The sequence below is a fragment of the Zootoca vivipara genome, chromosome 1, assembly GCF_963506605.1.
Source record: "Zootoca vivipara chromosome 1, rZooViv1.1, whole genome shotgun sequence".
NCBI classification, from domain to species: domain Eukaryota; kingdom Metazoa; phylum Chordata; class Lepidosauria; order Squamata; family Lacertidae; genus Zootoca; species Zootoca vivipara.
The window spans coordinates 113,922,058-113,939,682 of NC_083276.1; the positions used below are offsets into that span (position 1 = coordinate 113,922,058).

The 17,625-nt window shown below is 41.9% G+C and overlaps 1 protein-coding gene across 50 annotated transcripts in view; it reads left to right on the plus strand.

Moving 5' to 3' along the window:
- TTN (titin) overlaps window positions 1–17,625 on the plus strand; it is a 307,843-nt gene that overhangs the window by 247,527 nt on the left and 42,691 nt on the right. For all 50 annotated transcript variants that reach the window (XM_035133990.2, XM_035134229.2, XM_035134116.2 and 47 more), the window contains 2 exons: window positions 14–316; window positions 422–17,524. In XM_035133990.2, coding sequence (XP_034989881.2) covers window positions 14–316; window positions 422–17,524 — 17,406 coding nt within the window. The remainder of the gene's footprint in view (window positions 1–13; window positions 317–421; window positions 17,525–17,625) is intronic.

The following is a 17,625-nucleotide window of genomic DNA, read 5'->3' on the forward strand; positions in this document are numbered from 1 at the left end:
TTCCTCCTTTTAGGGCCTCCTGGTCCGCCTGGTAAACCAGAAGTATCAAACATTACGAAAGACACTGTTACTATAACCTGGAAAAGGCCAGCTGATGACGGTGGCAGCGAAATCACAGGCTACCACGTGGAAAGAAGAGAAAGAAAAGGCGTGAGATGGGTCAGAGTTACAAAGAAACCAGTATCAGACCTCCGATGCAAAGTGACTGGACTCCTAGAAGGAAATGAATATGAATTCCGTGTCAGTGCAGAAAATAGGGCAGGAATTGGGCCACCCAGTGATATTTCTCAGCCAGTATTAACCAAGGATGCTACATGTTAGTATGATTTCTGTACTTTGAAAAAAAATTATCCCTTTATAGCATGATTGCCTATAAGGATTCCAATCAATAAAATTTGTTGCCTTTTTTCATTATTTATAGATCCACCGGGACCTCCTTCCAACCCACGCGTAACTGATACAACAAAGACAACTGCCAGCCTAGCATGGGGTAAACCTCACTATGATGGCGGACTTGATATAATCGGCTATATTGTGGAGCACCAAAAAGAAGGAGAAGAAACATGGGTGAAAGATACCACAGGGACTGCTCTAAGAATCACAGAATTTGTGGTTGCTAATCTCCAGCCAGGAGCCAAATACAATTTTAGAATTATCGCCCTCAATGCTGCTGGCGCTGGCGAACCAGCAAACATAAAAGATGTTGAAATCAGGGAACGTGAAGTAGTTCCTGATTTTGAATTAGACGCCGAGCTGAGGAAAACTCTTGTTGTTAGAGCTGGACTGACCATTCGGGTATTTGTTCCAATTAAAGGGCGCCCAACTCCTGACATCACATGGACCAAGGATGATATTTCACTTAGAGGACGTGCCAGTATTGAAAATACAGACTCTTTCACGCTTCTCATTGTCACAGAATGCAATAGATATGATGCAGGAAAGTATGTCATGACCCTTGAAAATGCTGCTGGCAAGAAGACTGGTTTTGTCAATGTAAAAGTCTTGGATACACCAGGGCCACCAATAAATCTCAAGCCCAGAGACATATCTAAAGATACCATCACCCTACAATGGGATATGCCTCTAATTGACGGTGGTTCACGCGTAACAAATTATATAGTTGAAAAACGTGAGTCAACACGAAAGGCATATTCAACCATCACAACAAAGTGCCCAAAATGCTCGCTTAGGATTCCTAATTTGGCTGAAGGGTGTGAATATTACTTCAGAGTATTTGCTGAAAATGAATTTGGAATTGGTGAACCTGCGGAAACTGCTGAACCTGTAAGAGCGTCAGAGGCACCATCACCACCAGAGAGCCTTAATATCATGGACATCACAAGGAAGACAGTCAGCCTTGCTTGGCCAAAGCCTGAACATGATGGTGGTAGCAGGATTACTGGCTATGTTATTGAAGCCCAGAAAAAGGGTTCAACTCAGTGGACACATATCACAACTGTGAAAACATTAGAATGTGTGGTAAAGAATCTGACTGAAAATGAAGAATATACTTTCCAGGTTATGGCAGTTAATAGTGCTGGAAGAAGTGATCCAAGAGAAAGCAGACCAGTTGTTGTTAAAGAGCAAATGATGCTTCCAGAATTTGATTTGCGTGGTATTTATCAGAAAACAGTAATTGCCAGAGCTGGTGACAATATCAAAGTTGAAATACCTGTGCTTGGTCGCCCAAGGCCAACTATTACTTGGAAAAAAGAAGACCAGTTAATTAAACAAACTCAAAGAGTAAACTTTGAACATACTGCTTTTGCAACCATCCTAACCATTAATGAATGCACTAGAAACGATAGTGGCAGATACCCAATCTCAGCTAAAAATATTGTTGGTGAAGTTAGTGATGTTATAACTATACACGTGCATGATGTTCCTGGACCTCCCACAGGGCCAATCAAATTTGAAGAAGTTTCATCCGACTTTGTCACCTTCTCATGGGAACCTCCACTGAACGATGGAGGGGTTCCAATAAGTAACTATGTTGTAGAAATGCGTAAAACCGACAGTACTTCATGGGCTGAGTTAGCAACTACTGTTATACGTACTACTTTTAAAGCTGCTCGCCTCACTACTGGAACAGAGTACCAATTCCGTGTTAAAGCTCAGAACAGATATGGTTCAGGACCATCTATCAGTTCAGAGAATGTAGTTGCTAACTATCCTTTTAAAGTTCCTGGTCCTCCAGGCACTCCTCAAGTGATTGCAGTCACAAAAGATGCAATTAGCATTAGCTGGCACGAGCCTCTGTCAGATGGAGGAAGCCCCATTTTGGGATATCACATTGAGCAAAAAGAACGAAATAGCATTCTTTGGCAGACTGTAAGTAAAGCTCTGATATCAGGAAATATCTTCAAATCAAGTGGTCTTACATCTGGCCTTGCATATGAATTCCGAGTCATAGCAGAAAATATGGCAGGCAAGAGTAAACCAAGCAAGCCATCTGAGCCAGTATTGGCCCTGGACCCTATTGATCCTCCTGGGAAGCCAGTTCCTCTCAATATTACAAGACATGCAGTAGCACTTAAGTGGAAGAAACCTGAATATAATGGAGGTTTTAAGATAACTGGCTACACTGTTGAAAAAAGAGATCTTCCTAATGGCCGATGGCTAAAGGCTAACTTCGGCAATATACTAGAAACTGAGTTCACTGTTAGTGGTCTCACAGAAGATGCTGCTTATGAATTCCGTGTGATTGCTAGAAATGCGGCTGGTGCTGTTAGCCACCCATCTGAACCATCAGATGCAATAACGTGCAGAGACGAGATTGAAGCACCAAGGATAATGGTTGATGCTAAATACAAAGACACTTTGATATTAAAAGCAGGTGAAATTTTCAAACTTGAAGCTGACGTTTCAGGTCGCCCTCCACCAACTCTGACATGGACAAAAGAAGGAAAGGAGCTTGAAGACACAGCAAAATTAGAAATTAAAATAGCGGATTTCTCAACTGTTCTTCACAATAAGGACTCTATAAGAAGAGATGGAGGTGCATACACACTTACAGCCTCCAATCCAGGTGGCTTTGCAAAACATATTTTCAATGTCAAAGTACTAGACAGACCTGGCCCTCCAGAAGGGCCTCTGGCTGTGTCTGATGTTACCATAGAAAAATGTGTCCTGTCGTGGTTACCACCTTTGGATGACGGAGGCGCAAGTATTGACCATTACGTTGTTGAGAAACGTGAGACTAGCAGATTGGCATGGACAACTGTAGCCACAGAAGTTCCAGTAACAAAATTAAAGGTCACAAAGCTATTGAAAGGCAATGAATATATATTCCGTGTCATGGCTGTTAACAAATATGGCGTTGGCGAATCCCTGGAATCAGAGCCTGTTCTTGCAGTCAATCCTTATGTAGTACCTGATCCACCAAAGACACCTGAAGTTACAGCTGCAACCAAAGACTCTATGATTGTGTGCTGGGGACACCCTGATTCTGATGGTGGAAGTCCTATAATCAATTATATTGTAGAACGTCGTGACAGAGCTGGACTACGCTGGGTGAAATGTAACAAGCGAGTTGTCACAGATTTGCGCTATAAAGTATCTGGACTCACAGAAGGTCATGAATATGAATACCGAGTGAAAGCTGAAAACGCTGCTGGTGTAAGTGAACCAAGTCTAAGCAGTCCATTCTACAAAGCTTCTGATACTGTATTTAAGCCAGGTCCACCAGGAAATCCTCGTGTATTAGACACAAGCAGGTCCTCAATTACAATTGCTTGGAATAAGCCAATATACGATGGTGGCTCAGAAATCACAGGCTACATGGTTGAAACAGCATTACCTGAAGAAGATGAGTGGAAAATTGTAACTCCACCAGCAGGGCTGAAGGCGACTTCCTTTACCGTCACTAATCTAAAAGAAAACCAGGAATATAAAATCAGAATCTACGCTATGAACTCTGAAGGCATTGGAGAACCTGCTCTTGTTCCTGGGACACCAAAAGCTGAAGAAAGGATACTGCCTCCTGAGATTGAACTTGATGCAGACCTACGTAAAGTTGTGACCCTCAGAGCTTGCTGTACTTTAAGACTCTTTGTCCCAATTAAAGGAAGACCAGCGCCTGAAGTGAAATGGTCAAGAGAACTTGGAGAGTCTTTAGACAAAGCCACTATTGAATCCACAAGCTCTTATACACTACTTACAGTTGGAAATGTGAATAGATTTGACAGTGGCAAATATATACTGACTGTAGAAAACAGCTCAGGCAGTAAATCAGCATTTGTAATTGTAAGGGTTCTTGATACACCTGGCGCCCCACAGAATCTGAAGATAAAAGAGGTTACAAAGTCATCTGTGACTCTCACGTGGGAACCTCCCCTCATAGATGGTGGCTCTAAAATTAAAAATTATATTATTGAAAAACGTGAGGCAACAAGAAAAGCATATTCAACAGTTATGGCCAATTGCCATAAGACCAGCTGGAAAGTGGACAATCTACAGGAAGGCTGCAACTATTATTTCAGAGTTCTAGCTGAAAATGAATATGGAATAGGGCTTCCTGTTGAAACATCAGACTCTATTAAGGCCTCTGAAAGACCTCTTCCTCCAGGAAAAATAACTATATTAGATGTGACACGAAAGAGTGTATCTTTGTCTTGGGAAAAACCTGAACATGATGGAGGAAGCAGAATTTTGGGCTACATTGTAGAAATGCAGAGCAAAGGCAGTGACAAATGGGCCACATGCACTACTGTAAAAGTTACTGAAGCTGTTATAACTGGACTGATCCAGGGTGAAGAATATTCTTTCCGTGTTTCAGCTCAGAATGAAAAAGGAATCAGTGATCCTCGACAATTGAGTGTACCAGTTATTGCGAAAGATCTTGTGATACCACCAGCCTTCAAACTGTTATTCACTACCTTCAGTGTACTAGCAGGTGAAGACTTAAAGGTTGATGTTCCATTTGTTGGTCGACCCAAGCCATCTGTAACATGGCTCAAAGATAATTTGCCAATGAGACAAACTACTAGAGTAAACGAAGAAAATACAGACAACAACACTTTGCTAACAATAAAAGAAGCATGTAGAGAAGATGTTGGACAATATTTAGTAAAACTTTCTAACTCTGCTGGGGAAGCTACTGAAATTCTTAACATTGTTGTCCTTGACAAGCCAGGACCTCCAACTGGACCAGTGAAGATTGATGACGTAACTGCAGACAGCATTACCATTTCCTGGGGACCACCCAAATATGATGGTGGCAGTTCTATCAACAATTATATTGTGGAAAAACGAGACACCTCCACTACTGCTTGGCAGATTGTTTCAGCTACTGTTGCCCGAACAACTCTAAAAGCAGCTAGATTAAAGACTGGATGTGAATATCAATTCAGAATCGCTGCTGAAAACAGATATGGAAAGAGTACATATCTCACATCAGAGTCTGTGGTAGCCCAGTATCCATACAAACTACCTGGGCCTCCTGGAACTCCTTTCGTACCAAAAGTCTCCAGGGATAGTATGGTTGTACACTGGAATGAACCAGTCAACGATGGCGGCAGCAAGATTATTGGTTATCATTTGGAGCGCAAGGAAAGAAACAGCATACTCTGGGTTAAACTGAACAAAGCGGCAATTACTGACACTAACTTTAAAACAACTGGACTTGAGGAAGGCCTTGAATATGAATTCAGAGTTTATGCAGAAAATATAGTTGGTATCGGGAAAGCAAGTAAAGGTTCAGAATGCTACAAAGCTTATGATCCTTGTGATCCTCCTGGCCGTCCAGAGCCTATCATTGTCACAAGGAACTCTGTTACTCTTCAGTGGAAGAAACCAGCATACGATGGCGGAAGCAAGATCACCGGCTACATTGTTGAGAAGAAGGAGCTACCTGATGGCCGCTGGATGAAAGCAAGCTTTACAAATGTTATTGAGACCCAGTTTGCAGTAACTGGCCTAGTTGAAGATCAAAGGTATGAGTTCCGTGTCATTGCGCGCAATGCTGCAGGCGTTTTCAGTGAGCCATCTGAAAGCTCGGGGGCAGTCACCGTAAGAGATGAAGTAGAGCCACCTCGCATAAGTATGGACCCCAAATTTAAAGAAACCCTTGTACTGCATGCTGGCGAATCGTTCAAGATTGACGCAGATGTTCACGGTAAGCCGCTGCCTTCTATTCAGTGGCTAAAAGGCGACAAGGAACTCGTGAATACTGCACGCTTGGATATAAAAACGACAGACTTTGCCACGAGCCTAAGCGTCAAAGAAGCCATTCGCATTGACAGTGGGCATTATGTATTGCTGGCCAAGAATGCTGCAGGTGAAAAGACAGCTTCCATTCATGTTAAGGTTCTTGACAAACCTGGCCCACCTGAAGGTCCGGTTGTTGTAACAGGAGTTACTGCTGAAAAATGTTACCTGGCATGGAAACCCCCACTGCAAGATGGTGGTAGTGACATTTCACATTATGTAATTGAAAGAAGAGAAACAAGCCGCTTAGTCTGGACTTTAGTTGATGGCAATGTACAAACCCTTAGTTTCAAAGTTACTAAACTTTTGGAAGGCAACGAATATGTTTTCCGCATCATGGCTGTAAACAAATATGGGGTTGGGGAGCCTCTTGAATCTGAGCCTGTAATGGCTAAAAATCCATTTGTAGTGCCACTTCCACCAAAGGCCCCAGAGGTTTCAGCTGTTACCAAGGATTCTATGATTGTCGTATGGGAAAGACCACCCTCTGATGGCGGCAGTGAAATTTTGGGTTATGTTCTAGAAAAACGTGATAAAGAAGGCATTCGGTGGACAAGATGTAACAAGCGTTTGATAAGTGAACTTCGATACCGAGTCACTGGACTTATAGAAAGTCATGATTATGAATACAGAGTCTCGGCTGAAAATGCAGCTGGCCTCAGTGAGCCAAGCCCACCTTCTGTTTATTATAAGGCTTGTGACCCTATCTACAAACCGGGTCCTCCCAACAATCCTAAAGCAATAGATGTTACAAGATCTTCAGTTTTCCTCTCCTGGGGCAAACCAATCTATGATGGTGGCTCAGAAATCCAAGGATACATTGTTGAAAAATGTGATGTGAGTGTTGGGGACTGGGCAATTTGCACACCACCAACTGGAATTAAGAAAACTAATATGGAAGTAGAAAAATTGCAGGAGAAGCATGAATATAAATTCCGCATTTGTGCTGTTAACAAAGCAGGAGTAGGAGAGCATGCGGACATTCCTGGAACTATTGTTGTCGAAGAAAAGCTGGAAGCTCCAGACCTTGATCTTGACTTGGAACTGAGGAAGGTTATCAATGTAAGAGCTGGTGGCTCCTTAAGATTATTTGTTCCAATCAGAGGACGCCCAACACCCGAAGTAAAATGGAGCAAGGTGGATGGTGACATCAGAGAGGCAGCTGTTATTGACAGCACTAGCAGCTTTACCTCGCTGGTTCTCGACAACGTTAACAGATTTGATACTGGAAAATACACTCTTACTTTAGAAAACAGTGGTGGAACTAAGTCTGCCTTCGTCAGTGTAAGAGTCCTAGATACCCCAGGCCCCCCAGAGAACCTGAAAATTAAGGAAATCACCAAAGACTCAGTATCACTTGCCTGGGAGCCTCCTTCGATAGACGGTGGAGCTAAAATTAAAAATTATATAATAGAAAAACGTGAAGCCACAAGGAAAGCCTATGCTGCTGTTGTAACAAACTGCCACAAGACATCGTGGAAAGTGGCTCAACTTCAGGAGGGATGCTATTATTACTTTAGAGTTTGTGCAGAGAATGAATTTGGAATTGGCCTGCCTGCAGAAACAAGTGAGCCAGTTAAAGTTGCTGAAGTTCCTCAACCTCCAGGAAAGATAACAGTGGACGATGTTACAAGAAACAGCGTTTCATTAAGCTGGGCTAAGCCTGAACATGATGGTGGAAGCAAAATTTTGCAATACATAGTGGAAATGCAAGTTAAGGGCAGCGAAAAATGGTCAGAATGTACGCGTGTGAAAGTTCTTGAAGCAATTGTTACTAACTTATCTCAAGGACAAGATTATCTCTTCAGGGTAATGGCTGTAAATGAAAAGGGTAGGAGTGATCCACGGTCCCTTGCTGTTCCAATAACAGCCAAAGATTTAGTTATTGAACCAGATGTACGACCAGCATTCCACAGTTACAGTATACAAGTGGGACAAGACCTAAAAGTGGAAATACCAATATCTGGTCGACCTACACCTACTATTACTTGGACCAAAGATAGCATGCCATTAAAACAGACAACTAGAGTTAATGTCATCGATTCACCTAAACTTACTGTGCTGAATATTAAAGAGGTCACTAAAGAAGACAGTGGGGTGTATGAAATTGCAGTTGCTAATGTTGTTGGACAGAAATCTGCAGTTGTTGAAATTATAACACTTGACAAGCCTGATCCTCCAAAAGGCCCTGTTAAATTTGATGAAATTAGTGCTGAAAGTATTACATTATCATGGAACCCTCCATTATATACGGGTGGCTGCCAAATCACTAACTACATTGTTCATAAGAGAGATACAACCACCACTGTATGGGAAACAGTTTCAGCTACCGTTGCAAGAACCACTTTCAAGGTGATGAAGCTCAAAACTGGATCAGAATATCAGTTTAGAATATTTGCTGAAAATAGATACGGGCAGAGCTTTGCCCTGGAGTCTGACACAGTTATTGCTCAGTATCCCTATAAAGAACCAGGTCCTCCTGGCACACCGTTTGCGACAACAGTTACAAAGGACTCTATGGTTGTGCAATGGCATGAACCAGTAAATGATGGTGGAAGTAAAATTTTAGGTTATCATCTTGAAAGAAAGGAAAGAAACAGCATTTTGTGGACAAAGGTAAACAAGTCAGTTATTCAAGACACACATTACAAAACAGCTAACCTTGAAGAAGGCATTGAATATGAATTTAGAGTGTCTGCAGAAAATATTGTTGGTGTTGGCAAAGCAAGCAAAGCTTCTGAGTGTTATGTAGCGCGTGACCCTTGTGATCCTCCAGGATGCCCTGAAGCTATTATTGTTAAAAGAAGTTCAATTACTCTGCAGTGGACAAAGCCAGAATATGATGGTGGTAGCAAAATTACAGGCTATGTAGTAGAGAAACGTGATTTGCCTGAAGGTCGTTGGATGAAAGCAAGCTTCACCAATATAACTGAAACTCAGTTTACCGTAACAGGCCTTACTGAAGACCAACGATATGAATTTAGAGTCATTGCAAGGAATGCCGCTGGAGCAGTAAGCAAGCCATCTGATAGCACAGGACCAATAACAGCAAAAGATGAAGTTGAGCTTCCAAGAATTTCCATGGATCCCAAATACAAAGATGCAATTGTTGTAAACGCTGGAGAAACATTCAAACTTGAGGCTGATGTCCATGGGAAGCCAATTCCCACTAGTCTGTGGTTGAAGGGAGATAAAGTACTTGAAGATACAGCCCGATGTGAAGTAAGGAATACAGACTTCAAGGCCTTGATTACTGTTAAAGATGCCATACGTGTTGATGGTGGGCAATATATTTTGCAAGCCTCTAATGTTGCAGGAACAAAATCAGTACCAATAACAGTAAAAGTACTGGACAGACCAGGACCTCCAGAGAGTATTCAAGTTTCTGGAGTTACTGCTGACAAGTGTTCCTTAACATGGGCGCAACCAATCCATGATGGTGGCAGTGACATTTCTCACTACATAATTGAGAAGAGAGAAACAAGTCGCCTTGCATGGACAGTTGTTGCTTCAGATGCTGTAGCCACAATGCTGAAAGTAACAAAACTTCTGGAAGGAAACGAGTATATCTTCCGCATAATGGCAGTTAATAAATATGGAGTTGGGGAGCCTCTGGAGTCTGCACCAGTATTAATGAAAAATCCATTTGTTGTTCCTGGTCCACCAAAATCCATTGAAGTAACCAACATTACAAAGGATTCCATGACCATCTCCTGGCATCGTCCGGATAGTGATGGTGGCAGTGAAATAGTTAACTACATTGTTGAAAAAAGGGACAGAGCTGGTATCAGATGGGTGAAATGTAACAAACGCCGAATTACAGATCTGCGATTAAGAGTCACAGGATTAGCAGAAGATCATGAATATGAATTTAGAGTATCCGCTGAAAATGCTGCTGGAGTTGGTGAGCCAAGCCAAATCACTCCCTTTTGGAAAGCATGTGACCCTATGTTCAAACCTGGCCCACCCACTAATGCCCATGCTGTGGATACTACCAAGAATTCAATTACAGTAGCATGGGGTAAGCCTATTTATGATGGTGGCAGTGAAATCCTTGGATATATTGTAGAAATCTGCAAAGCTGATGAAGAAGAATGGAAAATAGTTACCCCACAGACTGGCCTGAGAGTCAATCGCTTTGAGATCAAGAAACTCATTGAACATCAAGAATACAAACTTAGAGTTTGTGCTCTTAACAAAATTGGAGTAGGTGAAGCTGCAGCAGTTCCTGGCACAGTTAAACCAGAAGATAAACTTGAGCCTCCTGAACTTGATATTGACTCAGAATTAAGGAAGGGAATTGTGGTTAGAGCTGGTGGATCTGTCAGGATAAACATACCTTTCAAAGGACGCCCAACTCCTGAAATCATGTGGTCTCGAGAAGAAGGAGAATTTACGGATAAGGTTCAAATTGAAAAGGGCCTGAATTACACACAGTTATCCATTGATTACTGTGATAGAAATGATGCTGGAAAATATATCCTTAAACTGGAGAACAGCAGTGGCTCTAAGTCTGCATTTGTCACAGTTAAAGTACTTGACACACCAGGACCACCACAAAATTTAGTAGTCAAAGAAATAAGGAAAAATTATGCTGCACTGACATGGGAGCCTCCAGCTAATGATGGTGGGGCAAAAATAAAGAACTATGTGATTGATAAACGCGAATCAACCAGAAAAGCATATGCAAATGTGAGCACAAAGTGCAGCAAAACAAGTTTTAGAGTTGATAACCTTATTGAAGGGGCAATTTATTATTTCAGAGTAATGGCTGAAAATGAATATGGAATTGGTGTTCCAGTTGAAACTGCAGATGCCTCAAAAGCTTCAGAACCACCTTTGCCTCCTGGAAAAGTGACTCTCACTGATGTGACTCAGAGAAGTGCATCATTTATGTGGGAAAAGCCTGAGCATGATGGAGGTAGCAGAATTGTGGGGTACATTGTTGAAATGCAGCCAAAAGGAACTGATAAATGGAGTGTTGTTACTGAAACCAAAGTCTGTAATGCAGTTGTGTCTGGTCTGAGTTCTGGACATGAATATCAATTCCGTGTCCTGGCATACAATGAAAAAGGCAAAAGTGACCCTAGACCACTGGCAGTTCCTGTGATTGCCAAAGATCTGACCATTCAGCCAAATATCAAACTAATGTTCAATACATACACTGTACAAGCTGGAGAAGACCTTAAAGTAGAAATACCCTTTATAGCTCGACCAAAGCCTACTATCACTTGGGAAAAAGATGGTCAGCCTCTGAGACAGACAACCAGGTTACATGTTGAAGATACACCTACATCAACTACTTTGTATATTAAAGAAAGCAACAAGGATGATTTCGGTAAATATACTGTGACAGTAACCAACACTGCAGGCACAGCAGCAGAACATCTTAATATAATTGTGCTAGAGAAGCCTGGCCCACCACAAGGACCTGTCCGCTTTGATGAAGTTAGCTCGAATTTTGTTGTTCTGTCATGGGAACCACCAGCATACACAGGTGGCTGCCAAATATCCAATTACATTGTAGAGAAGCGTGACACTACTACCACTACCTGGCAGATGGTATCAGCGACTGTTGCAAGAACAACTATTAAAGTAACAAACCTTAAAACGGGTAGTGAATATCAGTTTAGAATTAGTGCTGAAAACCGATATGGAAAGAGCACCGCACTGGATTCTAAACCAGTTCTTGTTCAATATCCCTACAAAGAACCAGGTCCACCAGGAACACCATTTGTCAGCATAGCTACCAAAGATCATATGATAGTACAATGGAATGAACCAGTTAATGATGGAGGAAGCAAAGTTATTGGATATCATCTAGAACGTAAAGATAAAAACAGCATTCTTTGGACAAAATTGAATAAGGCCCTCATTCAGGACACAAAATATAAATCAGATGGCCTTGAGGAAGGTCTTGAATATGAGTTCAGAGTTGCTGCTGAAAACATTGTTGGTATAGGTAAGGTTAGCAAATCATCTGAACTGTACGTTGCTCGAGATGCTTGTGATCCACCTGGCCGTCCAGACGCCATTGTTATTACAAGAAATTATGTAACACTAAAATGGAAAAAACCTGAATATGATGGTGGCAGCAGAATAACTGGATATACTGTGGAAAAGAGAGAACTTCCTGAAGGTCGTTGGATGAAAGCCAGCTTTACAAATGTAACAGAAACAGAGTTTACAGTAACTGGTCTTGTGGAAGACCAACGATATGAATTCAGAGTAATTGCAAGAAATGCAGCTGGTAGCATAAGTGAACCATCTGAAAGCACAGGACCAATTATTGCCAGAGATGAAATTGAAGCTCCAAGAGCTTCACTGGATCCAAAATACAAAGATGTCATTGTTGTCCATGCTGGAGAAACATTTGTTCTTGAGGCTGACATCCATGGCAAACCTATTCCTGATATTATATGGTCGAAAGATGGAAAAGAATTTGAAGGAGCAACTGCAAGAATGGAAATTAAGTCTACCATTGAGAGAACAACTCTCACAGTCAAAGATTGCATCAGAGTGGATGGAGGCATTTATACACTTAAACTGAGCAATGTTGGTGGCACAAAGTCTATACCAATCACTGTAAAAGTACTTGACAGACCTGGACCTCCAGAAGGTCCTTTGAAAGTTACAGGTGTGACTGCAGAAAAGTGTTATCTGGCATGGGGACCACCTTTACATGATGGTGGCTCTAACATTTCACATTATATTATAGAAAAGAGAGAGACAAGTCGACTTTCATGGACACAAGTGGCATCTGATGTGCAAGCTCTGAACCACAAAGTAACCAGGCTTCTTCCAAACAATGAGTACATTTTCCGTGTAATGGCTGTCAACAAATATGGAATTGGTGAACCACTGGAATCCGAGCCTGTGTTGGCATGTAATCCATACAAACCTCCAGGCCCTCCTTCAATACCTGAAGTTTCTGCAATCACAAAAGATTCTATGATTGTAACCTGGGGTCGTCCAACAGATAATGGTGGTGCTGAAATTGAAGGGTACATACTAGAGAAGCGAGACAAAGATGGTATTCGGTGGACCAAGTGCAATAAGAAGAGACTAACAGACTTAAGACTCAGAGTAACTGGGCTTACAGATGGCCATTTCTATGAATTTAGGGTTTCTGCTGAAAATGCTGCTGGTGTTGGTGAACCTAGTGAACCATCAGTTTTCTATCGAGCCTGTGATGCAGTGTATCCACCAGGCCCTCCAAGCAATCCAAAGGTGACAGATACCTCCAGATCATCTGTGTCCCTTGCATGGAACAAGCCCATTTACGATGGTGGTGCGCCTGTTAAAGGATACATGGTGGAATTTAAAGAAGCTACTGCTGATGAATGGACAACTTGCACACCTCCATCAGGGCTACAAGGAAAGCAATTCACAGTAGACAAACTTAAAGAGAACAGTGAGTATAACTTCCGCATCTGTGCTATCAACTCTGAAGGAGTTGGAGAACCAGCAACTATACCTGGTAGTGTTGTTGCTGCTGAAAAAATTGAACCTCCTGAAATTGAACTTGATGCAGACCTCAGAAAAGTTGTCACCGTACGTGCTAGTGGCACATTGCGATTGTTTGTCACTATCAAAGGGAGGCCAGAACCAGAAGTAAAGTGGGAGAAAGCAGAAGGCACTCTGAGCGACAGAGCCCAGATTGAGGCTACCAGTTCATATACAATGTTGGTCATTGATAATGTAAACAGATTTGACAGTGGTAGATATAACCTGACCTTAGAAAACAATAGTGGCAAAAAATCTGCTTTTGTTAACGTGAGAGTGCTTGATACACCAAGTGCACCTGTGAACTTGAATATCAGAGAAGTGAAGAAAGAGTCAGTGACATTAGCTTGGGAGCCCCCACTTATTGATGGTGGTGCTAAAATTACAAATTACATCATTGAAAAACGAGAAACCACAAGAAAGGCATATGCCACTATTACAAATAACTGTACCAAGAATGTCTTCAGAATTGATCAGCTACAGGAAGGATGTAGTTACTACTTCCGTGTCTTGGCGGCAAATGAATATGGAGTCGGTTTGCCAGCAGAAACAACTGAACCAGTTAAGGCTTCTGAACCACCCTATCCACCTGGGAAAGTTACCCTTGTTGATGTCACACGCCACACTGCTACTATTAAATGGGAGAAACCTGAGAGTGATGGTGGCAGTAAAATAACTGGCTATGTAGTAGAAATGCAAACTAAAGGAAGTGAAAAATGGAGCACCTGCACACAAGTTAAAACATTAGAAGCAACAATATCAGGATTAAGTGTGGGAGAAGAATACACTTTCCGAGTATGTGCTGTTAATGAAAAAGGGAAGAGCGATCCAAGGCAGCTTGGGGTTCCAGTAGTTGCGAAGGATATTGAAATCCAGCCTTCAGTTGAGCTCCTTTTCAATACTTTCAGTGTTAAAGCTGGTGAAGATCTTAAGATTGATGTGCCCATCAGAGGAAGGCCAGTTCCATCAGTTAGCTGGAAGAAGGATGGACTGCCTTTAAGAGAGACAACAAGGGTAAATGTCCAAACATCAAAGACATCAACTTCACTAACAATCAAGGAAGCATTGAAAGAAGATGTAGGGAGTTATGAATTAAATGTTTCAAACAGTGCTGGCTCTACAACAGCTTCCATCACTGTAATTGTACTGGACAAGCCAGGACCTCCAACAGCATTGCATATTGACAATGTCAGCAATGATAATGTAACCATATCTTGGAAACCCCCAGAGTATGATGGTGGGTGTCAAATTAATAATTATATTGTGGAGAAGAGAGAAACATCTACTACAACATGGAATATAGTGTCTGCGGCAGTTGCACGAACTTCAATAAAAATAATTCGCTTAACCACAGGATCAGAATATCAATTCCGTGTTTCTGCAGAAAATCGCTATGGCAGGAGCACCTTCGTTGAAACTGCACCTGTTGTTGCAGAGTATCCATTTAGTCTTCCTGGCCCACCTGGTACTCCCCAAATTACACACGCAACGAAAGCCTTCATGGTTGTAACCTGGCAAGAGCCAGTTAATGACGGAGGTAGCAGAGTACTTGGTTATCACCTTGAGCGTAAAGAAAGAAGCAGCATCCTTTGGACTAAAGTAAATAAAACTCTTATAAGTGACACCCAGATGAAGGTCACAGGCCTTGATGAAGGACTAATGTATGAATACCGTGTGTATGCAGAAAACATTGTAGGAATAGGTAAATGTAGCAAATCATGTGAGCCTGTTGCTGCAAGGGACCCATGTGATCCTCCTGGCCAACCAGAAGTGACTAACATTACAAGAACATGTGTCTCACTCAAATGGACCAAGCCAGAATATGATGGTGGTGCTAAGATCACAGGCTATATTATAGAGCGGAAAGAGTTACCAGATGGTCGTTGGCTGAAGTGCAACTTCACTAATGTGCAAGAAACTTTCTTTGATGTAACAGGACTTACTGAAGACCAGCGATACGAATTCCATGTAATTGCAAGGAATGCTGCTGGACTATTTAGTGAGCCATCTGAATCAACTGGGCCAGTGACTGTAAAGGATGATGTTGAGGCTCCAAGAATTATGATGGATGTCAAATTCAGGGACGTTGTTGTTGTTAAAGCTGGAGAGATCTTGAAAATCAATGCCGATATTGCAGGGCGACCCTTACCAGTAGTTTCATGGACAAAGGATGGCAAAGACATTGAAGAAAAAGCAAGAGTTGAAATTGTTTCAACTGATAACACTACTGCAATAACTGTCAAAGACTGCATTCGACGGGATTCAGGGCAATATGTGCTGACATTACAAAATGTTGCTGGAGTTAGATCATTAGCTGTCAATTGCAAAGTACTTGATAGACCTGGTCCACCAGCAGCCCCACTAGAAATCAAAGGACTCACTGCTGAAAAATGTCACCTGTCATGGGGACCACCTCAAGAAAATGGAGGTGCAGAGATTGACTATTATATTGTGGAAAAGCGTGAGACCAGTAGAATTGCATGGACTCTTTGTGAAGCAGAGCATCCAACAACATCCTGCAAAGTGACAAAACTACTTAGAGGAAATGAATACATCTTCAGAGTGATGGGGGTTAACAAGTATGGTGTTGGTGAACCTTTGGAAAGTGATGCTGTCAAGGCCCTTGATCCTTTTACTGTTCCAAGCCCACCTACATCTTTAGATATTACTAGTGTGACAAAGGAGTCCATGACCATTTGCTGGGCAAGACCTGACAGTGATGGAGGTAATGAAATTTCTGGATATGTGATTGAAAGGCGTGAGAAAAACAGCCTGAGGTGGATACGTGTGAACAAAAAGCCCGTTTATGATCTAAGGGTAAAATCTACAGGCCTTCGGCAAGGATGTGAATATGAATATCGGGTATTTGCAGAAAACGCTGCAGGTCTTAGTCTTCCTAGTGATACTTCACCATTCATTAAAGCAGAAGATCCTGTTTTCCTTCCATCACCTCCATCTAGGCCTAAGATTGTGGACTCTACAAGGTCACATATAACAATTGGATGGACGAAGCCTTTATTTGATGGTGGTGCTCCTGTTACTGGATACACAGTTGAATACAAGCTAACTAGTGAAACTGATTGGTCAACTGCTATTCAAAGCTTAAGAGGTACAGAGTACACTGTAATCGGTCTTACATCAGGAGCTGAATATGTTTTCAGAGTTAGGTCTATCAACAAGGTTGGCACTAGTGATCCAAGTGATGTTTCAGAAGCTCAGGTGGCAAAAGAAAGGGAAGAAGAGCCTGCATTTGATATTGACAATGAAATGAGAAAGACTTTAGTCGTGAAAGCTGGCGGCTCATTTACAATGACTGTACCTTTCAGAGGAAAGCCTATCCCTAATGTAATGTGGAGCAAGTCAGATACTGACCTTCGTACTCGAGCAAGTATTGATACTTCAGATAACCGCACCTCAATTACTGTTGAAAAAGCAACAAGGAATGACTCTGGAAAGTATACACTAACATTACAAAATATTGTGAGCACAGCTACTTTGACATTAGTTGTCAAAGTGCTTGACTCACCGGGACCTCCGTCTAATATCGTTGTAAAAGATGTAACAAAAGAATCAGCAGTGTTGTCCTGGGAAGCTCCTGAGAACGATGGAGGTGCTCCTGTGAAGAACTATTACATTGAAAAACGAGAAGCAAGCAAGAAGGCTTGGGTCACTGTAACCAACAATTGCCATCGTCTTTCCTACAAAGTTACCAATCTGCAAGAAGGTGGAATTTATTACTTCAGAGTCTCTGGAGAAAATGAGTTTGGTGTTGGAGTCCCAACTGAAACAAAGGATGGAGTGAAAATAACAGGTTTGTTCTTTAAAATATGTCCATTATATATGTGTGTGAGTGCATGAACATCTACCCATGCATACACATGCGCAGTAATTGTTCACAGGACTTTAGTCTTA